Genomic DNA, 15652 nt, shown 5'->3' with positions numbered 1-15652 from the left:
CCCGCCCCTCGCGCCCCCCTCCGACCCCTCCTTGTCCGGCCCCGCCCCTGCCCGGCTGCTCCACCCATCCCTGCTGATTGGGCGGGAGTTGGGGTTCTCCTACTCCCAGCGGCTCCTTTGGGAGCAGCGCGGGGCGGGTGGGAGGGGGGCCCCACTCTTCCAGCCCGGGTCCAGCCCCACACCCAGCCCAGCAAAGGGAGGCTGGGGCGGCCTGGGGGTGCTGCCCTTGCCCCCTGTCTTCCGCTAAAGTTTATCAACTCCCTCCCCCAACCCCTGGCCTACTCTCCTCCCCACGCCCTTCGTCCCCTCGGAAGTGCAGGCTCCGCGCTCCGGCTCTTTCAGCGGGATCAATAATCACAGTGCTTCAGGAGGGCGACCCCGGAGAGACCTAACAGAAAGGAGATTGGCCTTGCTCCGGCGCTTGGCGGGCTCGGGGACTCAGGCCTGGGGTTCAGTGCTCCACCCCCGCCCCCAGAGTCATACCTCCATCCACACTCACGAGCACGGACCGCAGGCCCGTCCCGGCGCTCCTGGGACGGATGAGCCTGAGTGAGGCCAGGGGACTGATGGAGTGACCCGCGCTCGCCGGCGGAGAGAAAACACGCGCAGCCAGCCAGCCGGGGCCAGGAGCCGAGAGGGTCGAGTGAGGCCGAGACTGGTAGGCAGCAAACGGCGGAACCGGGGCCTGCACTCGGGGCCCGCATCTTCAGACTTGGGTAGCTGGTGGGAGTTTCCTTATGCCACCCCCACCCCGCCGCTGTAGAGCTGCGACCACCCCAGCCCTGGTTCCAGGTCCCGCTTTCTCTGGGCTGGGAAAAGCGGAGCGCGGAGGTGAGCGCGGCTGGAAGCCGGCTGGGCTGGGAAGCCAAACGGAGCGCTCAGCCTTCCGAGGCATCCCGGTCCCCAGCACTTTCTGAGGAATCCGAGCTCGCCCGAATCTAGCTTCTCCTTTGACAGCACCGGGAGAGGCCGGGCCCTTCGTTCGCTTCGTTTGACTCAGAAAGGGGCTCCAAGAGATACTGAGAGACCCCAGCGAAGATGTGTACAAGGTGTGTGTGCGGAGACCCCTCCGCTAAAGCGCGGTAACTGCAGCCTTTGCTTCCGCTTTCCCGCCCACAGGCTCGGGTGAGCGAGAGTGCTCCTGTCTGTCCGGGAGTCTGAATGAGTGTCTCTGGGGGTAGGGCCGATGGATGTGCCTGGGTAAGTGGGTATGGCGTGGCTGAGTGTGTGGCTGGTGCAGCCTCCACGATTGCGTGCGCCCGTTATGTGACCGTGTCGGTGCCTTAGCGTATGTCCAGTGTTCATGTGTTTCTGTCCAATCTCAAATCCCCCCAGCAGAAGGCGAGGTGGGCTGAACGCCCCAATTACGCGATTGGGTGACTAACAGTGCCTTGGTGAAGAGTCTGAGTAGCAGGAAGAGGGCAGGGTAAAGGGTGCGGGGGAGGAGGATTGCCGCTCCGTACCAACAGAAAGGGAGGAGGGAAGATAGTAAAGAAAGAACTTGGCCACGAGGTACTTTGGCTAGGGCAGGGGAGCGCGAGACGGTGTCGGGGCGCTGGGCAGGGTGTGCAGAGGGGAGAGCAGCTTCGACCAGCGCCGCGTGGGGCCGGTTGTTGGCCCCTGGGGCTCTGGGAGGAAGGAAGCTTGTACTTAGAGGAGGACCTAGGCAGTGCCACCCGCAGGTCCGAGCTCGGCTGGAAGGACCCACGCAGCACGCACTGGAGGGGCGTTGGAACTCCTCAGTGACCTCCCACATGGGCTAGGGCGCCCTCCACGCCAGCCCAGTCGGACCCTGGTCTCCTGATCCAGCCCGTCGCCTTCGCTCTGAACTTCAGTCTTTCTCCTCTCTGACTCTCTCAAGTTTACTTATTTTTATTATTCATGTTAGAGGCAGAAAGTAACCACTAGGCTCCAACCTTCCCGGCCCCCAAGCCCTCGCTTTTCCGCCTGCCATAGGCGCGGCCCGAGTTTCTGTTTAAAGAAAAATAGAACAGCACCTACTGAATCCTACCGGGTATTGTTTTCACCCTTTAAATTTTCATTCCACAAGTAACGTCTCTCAGTGCCGATAACTCCGGTCTCTGTCCGGCGAACTTTTCCGAGGTCCACGGATGGGCTTCCGGGCGCCCGCACCCTCCCAGGGGATCCCGGCCGGTCTGCAGGGAGAGGCAGAATCCCGCGGAGTCAGGACCCAGGCAGTTGCGGCAACCTTCCCTTCCGGAGCTCCGGCAGCTCCGCAGGGAGCAAGGGAGGAGGGTTAGTTCCTGGGAGGTCCCACTCTTCCTCTTTCTCCCGCCCTTTTTCTATTCTTTCCCGTCCCGTTCCCTCTTCGCAGGGTGGGATTTGGCGTCCCGGGGGCGTCGGGCTCTTTCAGCTCCCCAGGTCTTGAGGTGGGGTACCGGCCGTGGTGATCGAGTGAGGAACTCAGGGCTTCTGCGCGCGCCGAGGCGGAGTGTGTCGCGTGCTTGTGTGTCTGTCTGTGTGTGTGTTGGGGGAGGGGAGGGCGGTGCTGGATCTACTCCCCGAGCCTGGGCTCTGGTCCAGCCAAGATGCCTGCCAGGATATCCCAGCGCCTGGGCAGTCCAGTGCCTAGCCAAGGAGGCTGGTCGTGCGGGGCCACTGGGCTCCCACCCAACCCTTTCCTCTCTGGAGACCTTGTCCTGCGGCTCTATCTCCTGAGCTTGCTGGGTGAGGAACGCTGGGTGTGCCAGTACCCCGGTACACCACGTAGCAGGGGTGTGCAGGGTTGGCCTTGCTGAGTGTGTGTCCACGCTCCCATGTTGGGATGCCGGTTGGTTCTGGGAGATCCTCCTGCCCAGGCTAAGCAGGACACACAGAGCTCTGGGTGTCCAGTGCACTTGGCATGAATTCACCGAGATCCAGGATTCCTCACTGGGCAGCAAACCAATGGCGTATGTGTCCTATGCCTTACACGCTCACTACCAGTCTACGCTTGCCACCTCACAGTCATCTCAAGCAGGTCAAGATCCTAGGGACCTGGAAAATCCTCTGTCTCCCTACATACCCCCTCCTTTTTTGTAAAGCAATAAAGGAACCTTAGTGGGAGGGATGTGTATGGGGTAGAGGGGAGGGGAGTCCCAGCCGATAGGGGCAGGGCCATGGCTTAAACTGCTTTCCTGGTGGCTCTGACCCTGCCAGAGCTCCAGTAAGACAAAGCCCAGGTGTTGATCTGGCCCTTTCTGGGTCCCACAGAGCCTCCACAGCTCACAGCCCCGGTTCCATCCCTGCTACCAGTCTCTGTCCTGGCTTTGCTGGTCTGAGGGAATTAGTGGGCTTCTGCTTTGCTCCTGGGCTGGAGTCCCATGATGCTCTGCCACAAGGTGGTCCCTGGCCACATGGCGGTCCACGTCCTCCAATCAGCTGTAGGAGTGGGCAGACAGCCAGTCGGGAAAGGGCTGCACCAACCCAGCTCTCTTCATATGCTCCTTAGCACTAGGTCTCCAGAGGATTTCTCCAAAATGGCCCGAGTTGGGGAAAGAGTCTGTCCTCCCTCTAGTTTCACCAAGCTTACCGCCTTGCTTAGCTGCCATCTCCAATTCTTGCTGATTTTTCTCCTGGTGTGGGCTTGATCTCATCTTTCTCCATGGACCCTCCAGGCCCTCCCCATCCACCTTCACCAGGCCTTCTAGCAGCTCAGTGAGTGAAACTGACTTCCTGAGCCTCTGTCCTTCTGAGAGCTAGCCCTCCCCCCCAAGCCTATGGAAAAAGAGTCTCCCTACCTCCACCCTGCTGGGCAGCAGGCCCTCTAGGATCAGAAGTGTGTCCCCTGTTCTGGCTTCTAGGGGAGTCAAGATGTGCCTATGGTTGGGTGGGAGTTGGAGTCCAGGTTCCCCCAGGAGCACCCTGCATCTCGCAGCCAAGCCCTTGGGTCCTCCGCTCACAGTGGTCCTGCAGCTCTGGCAGGAGCCTTCAGCATCCCCTTCAGTGCTCAGAACCTGGAAAGTCAGAGGACCCATCTGTGTCTGGTTATTCTTCCTTCTTCTGTATCCCTAGGGTGCTCTGGCAAGCACATCAGGCCGGCTCTGCAGGCCTGGACCCCTGAGCCCAGCTCAGCCTTACTCCTTCTGGTGCCTGGGCCAAGTTGCAGCCTCTTCAGGTGCCTTCCCCAGCTGGCTTCCTTCCTGCACTCCTCCCCAGCCTCTCTACCTCCCCGCTCCCCTCTCTCAGCCAGAGCTTCTCCCCAGTCCTTTCCCTGAGGCCTAGAGGCTCAGGGGGTCTGGGTTCCTCTGCTCTGCTTCTTCCCCTTTTTGTTCAGGTCTCCTGTCCATAGTTCTTCTTGCTGGTTTTGGGGCCCCATACAAAGGTCCCTGGGAGATTCTGGGTGGCATTCTTCGGGCCCCCAGCTATTACTGTGGGGGGGGATAGGGAATTCTACTGCAGCTGAAGGGAGCTAGGGATTTGGGTGAATAGGGAAGGACACCCCTTGAAGATTCAGCTGGGGAGCACAAGACCTAGGTGGCAGAAAAAAAATCTGTTCATCACTTCCTTCCCTGACCCTGCCTATACACCACCCCTACATGCCTGGGAGCCAGACCTCTGTACTGGCACATTAGAGAGGGACCCCGTGTCCCACTCTCTGGTATGAAGGAATTGACCTTTTAAAAGTAGATGGGGGTGCTGTTGGAGTTTTTTACAATGAGCATTGCTATTTTTATGAAAAACAATAAAATGTGTTCGTTTCTGAGTAGAGTAGCAGTGCTGCAACCCAAGGAGGGCTGCTCTACTGGCGAGACACGCTGTCCCTGGGGTTGGTGGGAGAGGTGCTGGGGCGGAGTGAGGCTCCTCAGATCCCAGGGTGTGGGCTCCTCCTGGATCGCTAGCCTCCCTGCCTGCAGTCACTGACTCATTCCAGGCAATGCAAGATGCCCGAGGCCTGTCTGAGCTGGATGCCAGGGTTGCCCTGGGAGGATTCAGCAGGGAGCAGACACTCCAGGTCCTAGAGGTGCCCAGCATGAGGGGGGAGGTCACCTCTGAGGGGAAAGCAGGGAGCCCAGGTTAGCTGGGCTGGGGTGCGCTGGTGCAGGGTGAGGTGGGGAAGGCCCACGTAACTGCCCCACTTCTTTGCCTCTCAAGGCAACACTCCCCTGCTCTGCTTTGCCCCCTCTTCTGTGTAGACAGGGATCCCAACCAGGCAGTGGGAGCTCTAGGGCAGTCAAGATCTGACTGTGCCAGGTCTAGCACAACCCGCTGGTGCCTTTCCTGACCCGGTGAGTCCTGAGGCCTATGGGAAGAGCTGCCCAGGGGAGGCTGTGGGTCTAGGACAGTTTGTAAAGAGGGCCACACTGGAGTGACATTGCTGGCAGGCCAGGGCTGGTGATATTCTCCAGGTACCTACCACCGAGTGGCTGCCAGCAGGCAATTCCTGCCTTGACTCTGGCCTTGGACCAGTGCCAGGAAGGCTTAAGGGAGGAGGCAAAGGATTTCTCGACTTGCCGCTTATTAAACCACCTGGATAACTTAGAAAAAAGTCACTAGTGCTGGGCTGCGGACCAAATGGCTTCAATTTAGGTCCAGTGACTTCAAATCAGATCCCCAGCGGGGTCCTGTTATTTAAAAGGCTTCCAGGGGAAGCCTGGCTGGGAACCCCTGCATTGGGCTAAGGGTAGGGGAAGCAGGCATTGCTGGATGAAAGCCAGGATCAAAGGTCTTGGGTGGTCAGTATGCGGTAATCCAGGGAATGAGAAATCCTTATTTCAGTCAGGACTTTGGGTCAGTGGGGGAGGAGGGAAGCCAGCAGAGGTCTGGAAGGTAGGGGCAACTGGGGGGCAGAAGGATCAGAGAGGGTGAACAGGCCTGGCCAGGATACAGCTGGACCCAACACACAGGTGACCAACCTGATCTGAAAAGCTCCCTCCCACCCACAGGACTCAGGATTCTCTTGAGGAGAGGCCACCCAAGGGGAGAGAGGAGATGACCGGCTGGCCAGGGTGGGAGGCAGAGTCAGCCACTAGCACAGGAATGGGTGTCCCCACGTTCTAGGACAGGGGGCTTGGTGGTGGGGGGAGGGACTCCTGATTTGCTGATCTTCTCCTCTGCTTTCCTCTGGACAGATTTCCCCCAAAGCTTTCTTGGCTTCCTATTCTTCTTTCCTGGTAGTGCTCTGTATTTTCTTCCTTGCCCCTTCTCTGATGAATTACTTCTTCATCCTCCTTCCACCTCCTTCCTCCTTCTGGTTCTCCAGTCTTCCTCCCTTCCTGGTGTCGTCTTGCCCACCCAGCCCCTCAGCCTCAGTAGCTCTTTCTCCTCCTCCCCACTCCCACCTCTTCCCCTCATTGGCTCCCAAATCCCCTCACTTTCCATCAGCCCTCTCCTTGCTGGGGCAGAAGCACCCACTTTTACTTGTTTTTCTTAGGAAATTACCATCCCAGCCAGGTGCAGAGTTTAAACCAATGAAAAAATTTGAAACTTGAGAGAGTCTTCCAAAAATTTTTCCTTCTTTCTTAACAAACAAAATTCACTCACTCCTACCACACTCTGATTTTATCCTGGATCATTCTCTAAATCAATGGATATGTTATTTGTCTACTAGCAAGAGATACAGGGCTAAGTGCCCCAAACTGTGCAACACTAATACTATGATGAAGGAGTCATGACACCCCTTAGGGTGGACTTGGTTGCTCCCTTCTGCAGAGAAGGAAATGGACTGAGGTCACATACCTAGTCTGTGTGGCTTCAACCCCAGGTGTGGGAACCCAGGGCGCTGCTAAGGCAAAAATCTCTTCCCTTGTGTCTCATTTCACTCTGAGAACTGGCTTCCCCCAAACTCACGCACTGGACTGCCCCAGCCTGGCACTATGTGGTGGCTCCTAGCACAGCAGCTGGGGTGGGGACTTTCGGATTGAGTGACAGGGTGCCTTGGCAGCTTCAAGGGGAGGCCTCTCCCAGAGACCAAAAGAAACCTGGAGCATGAGGACACAAACTCTCAAAGAGCAGAAGCTGAGTTGACTGTGGCTGGCTTCACTATGTGTTGCTTTGTTTTTGTTGTCTTGGTAACGGCTTAAATGGGATATGACTTACACATCATACAATTCACACACTGTACAATTCAGTAGTTTTTAGTATTTTCACAGATATACTCAAATATGTCGTATATGTCCAGATGTACAGATGTCACCACAGTAAATTTTAGGACATTTGCATTACCTCAAAAGGAAACCTGTACCCTTTAGCTATCACTCCAACTTTCTACCACCGCCCCCACCCCCAGCCCTAGGCAACCACAAATCTACTTGTTTCTATGGATTTGCCTCTTCTGGATTTTTCAGATAAATGGAATCATCTAATAATTAATTGACCTTTGTGTCTGGCTTCTTTCGCTTAGCATAATGTTTCAAGGTTTGTTCATGTTATAGCATATATGAGTACTTTATTCCTTTTATGGCTGAATAACATTCCATTGTATGGTTATACCATACTTGCTTATCCATTCATTATTGATCGACATTGGGATGGTTTCTACCTTACCTGTGTGAGAGCATGGGTATACCCCTGGCTTGAGGTGTTCCACTGGCAGCTCAGAAGAGGTAGTTTTCTTCTCAGAAGAGAAGTTTTCTGGGAGCCGCTGGAGGAGCATGGTGAGGCTCAGGGATGAGCCAAGCACTGGCTGTATGTCTCCAGCTAATGGGTCACCTTCCAGAAGCCTCCTTTCCATTCCTGTCCAGTAAGGAGGGGATGGCTGGACTGGGAGGCTTGTAGGAATTGTAGGCTCTGTAGTAAAGATCCAGAGCCTTGACTCTTGACTAGGTTGGGTTAGAATCCTGGTTCTACCACTACGTAGTTGCTAATAGGTTGTTTAACTTCTCTGTGCCGCAGTGTCCTCATCCATTAAATGGGGATAATGTTAGTACCAAACTCCAGGAGTTGTTATGAGGGGTAAGTTGATCTGTGCAGAGCACTTGATCTGGTACCTGGCACTCAGTGGGTGCTGGAAGGAAGAAAATTTAAGATTTTATCATTTAAGGCTTAGAGCCAGAGCTCACAGGTAGCAGGAGTTCATCCCCCTTTCCCTTCCTCCTGGATGGATGAAAGAATGAAGAGGTTAGTCATGCCTAAAGGGACAGGGGGAGGTTGTCTGACCTGGGGATTGGGAGCCCAGATTCCAGGCCTCCAACCCCAGCTGCCTAGGTGGAGTCAGGATGGGGGTGCTGGAGAAACGCATCTCACCCCCAAGGCCTCCAGATAGCAAATCTGCTGCTCTCATCCAACTTCTCCTTTCTCAAAAGCAAACATTGAGGGGCGCCTGGATGGCTCAGTCATTAAGCGTCTGCTTTCAGCTCAGGGCGTGATCCTGGCGTTATGGGATCGAGTACCGCATCAGGCTCCTCCACTGGGAGCCTGCTTCTTCCTCTCCCACTCCCCCTGCTTGTGTTCCCCCTCTCTCTGGCTGTCTCTATCGCTGTCAAATAAATAAATAAAATTAAAAAAAAAAAAAAAGCAAACATTGAGCTCAGAGATGACAGTGGGCTGGTTGCCTGGACTTGAACCTCGCTTTCGGTCATCCAATCGCATAGACACTGCTGAGTGTTCGGTGTTTAAAGTGCCATTCTTGCCTCTGCCGCCAAGCTAGATTTTTCCCTTCCTTGTTGGGGAACCCCAGCCAGCCGACAGCCCTTCCCAAGGCCCAGGTCCATGGCTCAGGTGAGGAAGGAACGGCAATGCAATGCGAGCCCCAGAAGGATCTGAGGCCCTCAGCCTGGAGGCAGAAGGATCCCCGCAGGTGGTATCCTGGCCCCCCACCCTTTCCCCAGCGCATTTTCCACCAGGCCTGGCCCGGAGAGAGCAGGAGTGGCTCCTTGGGCTACCTTTGGGGAGCAGCCTGGAGGCCAGCAATGGCGGCTTTTGTATGTTTTCACACCCTTTGAATTGGGGTTGAAATTCAAAGTGGGGTGGGGTGTCTTAATTCAAACGAATCTTGTAAAACAATGCTTTAAATGTTACTATAATAAGTTTGAAGAGGTATTTTGTTTTGATGCCTCCATCAAGGACAGCTGCTCATTTGTTTCCCCCCTACTTTGTGTCTCAGGGAGCTTGCCCACAGGGACTTACCCTATAGACATGGTTCCTTTTTGTCTTTGCTGTGCTTGCTGCCACACTGCACATTCAGGGTCACCAACCACTCCAGTCCCAAGTCCCCAGCACCAGGGAACCCACTAGTCTTGAGCCTTGTCCCAAGAAGGGATCCTTTGCCATCAGCATCACTCGAGGGTGGGTTCTGGGCTAAGCTGAGGAAAGGGAGGCTGAGGAAGCATGACGCCTGGCACCCCTTCAGCAGTGGCTCTGAGGACTCCCTGACCTTTCCACGCAAAGCTTCCTTGCTCTCTCTGAAGTTGATCTTGAGGGCTCACTCCATCTGATTGATGGTTTTCAGAGATGCAAAGACCAGCCAGTGACTAAGCGCAGGTTTTGTTTGCGTGATTGGAAAATGGCCTATGAAAATAACTCCCGTTAAAGAGGTGCTTTCGGGCAGCCTTAGTGGTTCTGTAATAAAGGAAAATCCAGGAAGGGGAACACATTTTTTCCTGTTCAGTTGGCTAAAAAAAAAACAAAGCAAAACGAACATACAAAAAAACCCCCAAACAAACATGCAGTCCCTTGCCTTGGGGGTGTGTGTGGGGGGTCTTGTTCGTAAGTGTGTATGTTGTGCACTAATTTCATTAACTTTTAAAGTTTTAATTTTTTTTTTAAAAAGGAAAACATTCGTCTGCGGAAAAAAAAAAAAAACCACCTCTAACCAGCACGAAGGATTATAAAATGACAAGCCGGTGTCTCTCCAGATCCTCAGCCCCATCCCAGAAGCCCCAGATTCTTGCCCCATCTCAGACATATCCGCCCCCACCTAAAACCAGGAATGAAGTCACACTGTCCTTCTGTTCTCCCTCCTGTCTTTTTCCGCCTTCGCCCGCGCCCAAGCGATCGCTCCGCGGTAGTCCGACACCTACTTACCCTTTCTGCGCCCTCGTTGCTTGCCAGGTTCATGCGAAAGTGTCCGCTTCGCCACAGCCTCGCCAGTTCAGTAGGTTAACTTAAAATTTTTATCTCTGTGGATCTGATAGCTTTCTTAAAGAAACGAATTAAACTAAGGGGAAACAAGAGAAAGCAAAAAAAAGGAGAGAGTGTTTGCGACACGATACTGCTTGTTTCGGTCCGAGGGCATGTATGCGGGTTGGAGCGAGGCCGGGAGATCCTAACCCGCGCAGCACAGTGCACCGCACCGCACCGCACCGCACCGCACTCGGAGGCCGAAGCCCTCGCCGCCCTTCAAAGCCTGGAGAGTGGAGAGAGGCGGCGGGGCGGCGGGGTCAGTGGGAATTAACGCGCCGAGCCTCGGCGAGGGATCGCCGTGGGGCGAGAGTTCGGACAGGATTAGCGGGTTCAAAAGCAGGTCAGGGAGAGCTAAAGGAGGCGACGAGGTCCGCGGGAGGTCAAGGTCCTTGGTATCCGCGGACCGGCGCGGGGACCGCAGCGGGGGGATTGCGATCTCGGGGAGGCTGAGATCCGAGCGCGTGGATGGCCTTGTCAGGCTCTGGAGGGAAGGCCGTGTCCTCTGGCGGCCGCGGGACTAGAACACCTCCGGATTCTGGGCCTCGGCCACACGAAGTGAGCCCAGAGATGAGTCCGAGGCAATTTCAAAGAATGAAGAGCAAATGTGTCCGAGCTCCCGATGCACGCCCGTGCGCATGTGTGTCTGAGGAGCAGGGTTTACCTATTTTTCTTCTAGATTTTAATCTCGTTTCCTTTCTTTATTTTTAAATAATTTTTGTTTCTTTCTGGCAAGGTAAAATACCTCTTAGGCAAACATACAGTTCAATAGACCGCACCGAACAGTGCAAAGGAATTTTTTTTGCCAAGAGCTCGTCTCTCTCCCTGCCGGTGGCACATATCTGCGGCCTCCGCTTCGGGACAATCGCGGAATATCACACCATTTGTGTAAAAATAACAACGACCCACACTTTACGCGTTTCTGAGTCCTGTACGTGTATGGAGGGAGCGCCAGCTCTTCCCGAAAGAAGTGAGTGTTGGGGGGAGTGTGTGTCATTTTTGGAGCCCCTGACCTGATTTTTTTTAGGAGAATAAGAGTGTATTGATATATTCCTTGAGGTCGTTCTCTCCCACCTCCCCATACTCATGGAGAACAAACTTGCGGATATTGAGGGATGCGAAGTGGGCTCTCCACTCTGAAATCCTGGCCTTGGTAGATGATTCCCAAACCCCAATAAACGGAAGGATAGACGGCGGACAGCTCTCAACGTCACTAAGTGGAGGCGGCCCCACCCTGGTCGCTATCTCTAGGGTCCTCACCCTCGGTCATTCCTTCTCCAGGGACCTGCCGCTCCCTTCCCCAGCCTCGGCCTTTCGCCTTCCCTTCCCCAGGGGCGAGGCCGGCGCCGTCTGGAGTGGTGGAGCCCAGACGCTCAGGCCGGCGCCCTGATCTCCACGAAAGCCTCCTCTCGGGATTGGGTCCTACTGATTTTCCGCAGAGACCCCTTCTTCGGAGTCCGTTCCTCTGGGGCAAAAATTGCAAATCCTGGGGAAGATGGTGGTGGTGAAGGTAGCGCTGGAGGTCCTGATGGGGGAGAGGTGTGAGTGTGTGTGTGTGTGTGTGTGTGTGTGTGTGTGTGTGTGTGTGTTGGGGTGGGAGAGGATGGCAGAAGGGGAAAGAGAGTGGGAAGGAGGAGGCCGGGGAGAGGGGGATAGAAGCCGCGAAAGCAGGGTGCCAGGAGACCAAGAGCGAGAGCCGGGGTCAGGGAGAGGGGGCCGGGAGGGGGGAAGGGGCGGGGCCGGAAATGGGGAGGCTGCGCGCGACCCAAACAAAGCGCAGCCGGGTCTCCGCACAGAGTGAGCCGCCTTTCCCCCAATTTCTCTCGATTCCTTCGGTTTGGTCAGCAGGCCGGCTGGTCTCACTGGGAACGTGCAAGTTGCTAGTGGGGACGGTAGTCTAAAGGGACGGATCGCTGGAGAAACACATGCACTCAACCAACGCGCTATCGGCTCCGCTCAGCCTTACCCGAGTCGCCGGTGCAGAGTGTCTGGCTAGTGGGCGAGAGATCCTTTTCGTACCGAGTCGTCCAGGTGCACTGGGTGGTCGTGGCTTTGTTCTAAAAGACCCTGGGAATCCTGTTCCCCGCCCTCAGCCCCCACTGGTTGGTCAAGGTGCCGGAATCCCTCCAATTAGAAACGCAGTCCCCTTGCTGAAAGTTCCTCTGTTTTTAAATCGTACAATGTTGAGACTCCTTTTAACGCCGCTTCCAGCCTCTGCACACTAGTCATACGGTTAGAACAATAATAACAGAATTGAAAGAAGGAAAAAGAATCCCAGTGCCCAAACCTAAATTCATCACCTTCTTTCTTAAGAAAGAAGGAGAAAAAAACCCACTCTTTTCACTGCACACTTAATTTGCATCGTTTTAGTCATGGTGAACACGTAGTTTTATATTCTGCATTTTCTACTTGAGGTCTCAACTAAATATTTGCCCCGTGCTATGGTCCTCATAAGGACTTTTCAATGGCTGAGAGATATTCTGTTACTGTGTAATTTACTTTAACCATTCAATTGTTAAATGTTCCAGCACGTCCAGTTTTTCAGCATTAAGATGATGCTCAGACCAAAATCTTCAAATAGATAGTTTTTTTTTCGGGGCGCCTGGGTGGCACAGCGGTTAAGCGTCTGCCTTCGGCTCAGGGCGTGATCCCGGTGTTATGGGATCGAGCCCCACATCAGGCTCCTCTGCTATGAGCCTGCTTCTTCCTCTCCCACTCCCCCTGCTTGTGTTCCCTCTCTCGCTGGCTGTCTCTATCTCTGTCGAATAAATAAATAAAATCTTTAAAAAAAAAAAAGATAGTTTTTTTTTCTTCTTGGGGGAGGATTATTTCATTAGGATCCTTACTAGGTCAACAGGATAGGGAGCTTTTCATTGCTTTTAATACAGTGCCAAACTGCCTTAAAGCATTTTCCCCACACCCTAAGCCTCTGCTGAGACAGGTCCCCAAAGCGAGTTAGTGCGACAATTGATGAGCCCTCTAGGTAGAGGGAAGATAAGACTATGGAAGCGTGGTGAAAGTGGGGAGGGTGTGGGGATGATGGGGTGGAGTGCCGAGGCTGGGATAGAGGAGGACTGGGGATTCCTTCTCCCGCCTGGAGAAAGGTAAGACTCCAGTGGAGGTGATAGCCCGACAGCCTCAGGCAAGAGTTTGTCAGGTAGAAACTAAGGGAAAAACGTAGGGACCTTCCTGCGCACAGGTTGGGTAGCTGGAGGGCTTTGTGGGTTTGGAGGGGCCCGTAGTGACTTATACTTTGCGGAAGTGTAGGTGGGAAAGTCGGGCAAGGTGAGACTCTCACCTTCCATTCAATGAAATTGGAAACCGACGACCTCCTCATTGGGCATATGCAGTATTTTAAACTGTTGCTATATTAATAGAGGCATAACTACATAATCATTGTTTTAAGTAGTGTTTTGTTAAAAAGGAATTTACATTTCCTTAAAAAAATGCCATTTGTCCTTTAAGAAACAATTCCTTACCTTATCTACAGTAATATGCATCTTAAAACCATACATATGTTACTGGATTTTTTTCCCCAAAATGAGAATATATTCATGCATTATGTGGTTAAAAATTGTGTTAACACAAGCTCATTGTAAAATACTCAGGCTGAAATGTATATAAGTCCTTCTCTTTAATTCTCCCTCCATAAGTAGCATAGCTGGTAGTTAAAACGTTGCATGTGCAAACTACGTTTTTCATCAACAGTTTATACTATTCCTGCTGCTCTGCAAATTGCCATTGAAAAAAAGTTTAACAATAGGCCATGACATTCTTACATATCAGTGGGAATAGCTCTATCTCAGTTTAAAAATATATATATTTTATTTATTTATTTGAGAGAGAGCATGAGGAGGCAGAGGGAGAGGGAGAAGCAGACTCCCTGCCGAGTGGGGAGCCCCATGTGGGGCTTGATTCCTGGACCCCCCCCATCATGACCCAGTGGAAGGCAGACTCTTAACATACTGAGCCCCCTAGGTGCCCCTTTACCTCAGTTTTAATAGCTGTCTAGATAGCATTATATGGATGTTCCATTTTTTCCCTCTATTTCAAAAATTAAATAAATAGTACATGAATATATTTTAGATCACAAAACAATTCAAACAATGCCAAAACATAACACAAAACAGTGTGTGTTTATATGATGTTTTTCCCCTCTTCATGCTTGCCTCCACTATCATCCCACCTTATTCTTCAGAAGTCTGAAGTCATAAATTTGGCTTTTGTTCCTCTAGACATCCCCACTGCAGCCTTTAAAAAATCGTTTTATTTGTTCTCTTGGGCCACACGCTCCCATTTTTGTCCCCACCCTGCTGCCCACTCAATAAGGAACCACTGAATTGTGTTTAGTGTGTATGTCTTTGTTGTCATACTTTCTCACAAAATATGCATTGTTTTGTGTGTGTGTGCTTTTCATTCATGTGCATTGGGTTTTATTTTTCATCTTGTTTTTTAAACATTATTTTAAAAAACTTTAGTTTTAAATACTTTTAAATTTTTGGAAAAGTTACAAGAATAGCACAAAGAACTCCACTAAACCCATTTCTTAGCTGCATTTGCTTTATCATTCTCTTTCCCTATATATTTATACAATTATTGTTATTGACACATTTGAGAGTAAGTGGCAGACACCGTGTCCCCTTATATTTCCAAAGAAGGAAGTCCTTCACCTATATGACCACAGTGCAATGATCAAAATGCTATTACATAATCTTTGTGTAATAAAGATTCAAAATTTGCCACTTGTGCCAATAATATCCTCTATTATTTTTTTCTGATCCAGGATCTAATCCAGTATCACTCATTGCATTTAGTTTTTGAATTCTTATTAGTCTCCATTAGCTGAAAACAGTTCATCAACTTTTCTTTGCCTTTTTGTAACACAAACGTTTTTTGAAGAACATGAACCAGTTATTTTTTATGTATTAGGGTTTCTTGCTTTATTTTAAGCAGTCTGAAACTTAAGAAAAAGTTGTCAGGTTTAAAGAACTCACCCTGCCCTGGACCCATTTGAGCATAAATTGCTGACATATGCATTATTTTGTATTTCCAACAAACATATGCTTTATTTTGTATTTCCCTCATAATCCTAATGCAATCGTCAAAATAATAAAATCAACATTATCTTCATGGATGACTCAGACCTCATTATGGTTTGCCAGTTGTCCGGACAACATCTTTATAGCAAAAAGATCCAGCCAAGATTGCATCCTGTGTTTCGTTGTCATTGTCTCCTCATTCATCCTCAATCTGTAACAGTTTCAGTCTTTTACTGACTTCCACGGCCAGTTATTATGTGTAATACCTGTTGGTGTGGGTTTGTCTGATATTTCCACGTGGTTCAATTTAGATTATGCATATTTGGCAGGAACACCACTGACGTGGTGCTGAATTCTCTCACTGTATCCTACAGATGGGACATGATTTTTATTTATCCAGTTATGGATGATGTTAATTTTGATCATTTGAGTGAGGTGGTGTCTGCTAAATTCCTCTCTGTAAAGTTAGTATTTTTTCCTTTGTAATTAATAAATATTTTCCAGGGAGGAACTCTGAGACTATATATATATATATATATATATATATATATATA

General features: G+C 51.7%; 1 protein-coding gene across 6 annotated transcripts in view; it reads left to right on the top strand.

Annotated features, from left to right (window-relative positions):
- The first annotated feature begins 386 nt into the window (after positions 1 to 386).
- CD207 (CD207 molecule) overlaps positions 387 to 15652 on the top strand; it is a 58619-nt gene continuing 43353 nt past the window's right edge. For 4 of the 6 annotated variants that reach the window (XM_034659333.1, XM_034659328.1, XM_019794865.2 and 1 more), the window contains exon 1: positions 387 to 1049. In XM_034659333.1, the coding sequence (XP_034515224.1) occupies positions 1039 to 1049 (11 nt within the window). In that variant the 5' untranslated portion in view covers positions 387 to 1038. The remainder of the gene's footprint in view (positions 1050 to 15652) is intronic. The other 2 variants (XM_034659332.1, XM_034659329.1) reach the window with 2 other exon arrangements.

This window comes from Ailuropoda melanoleuca, chromosome 4, assembly GCF_002007445.2.
Source record: "Ailuropoda melanoleuca isolate Jingjing chromosome 4, ASM200744v2, whole genome shotgun sequence".
NCBI lineage: Eukaryota > Metazoa > Chordata > Mammalia > Carnivora > Ursidae > Ailuropoda > Ailuropoda melanoleuca.
This window is presented reverse-complemented; position numbering and strand designations above follow the sequence as displayed.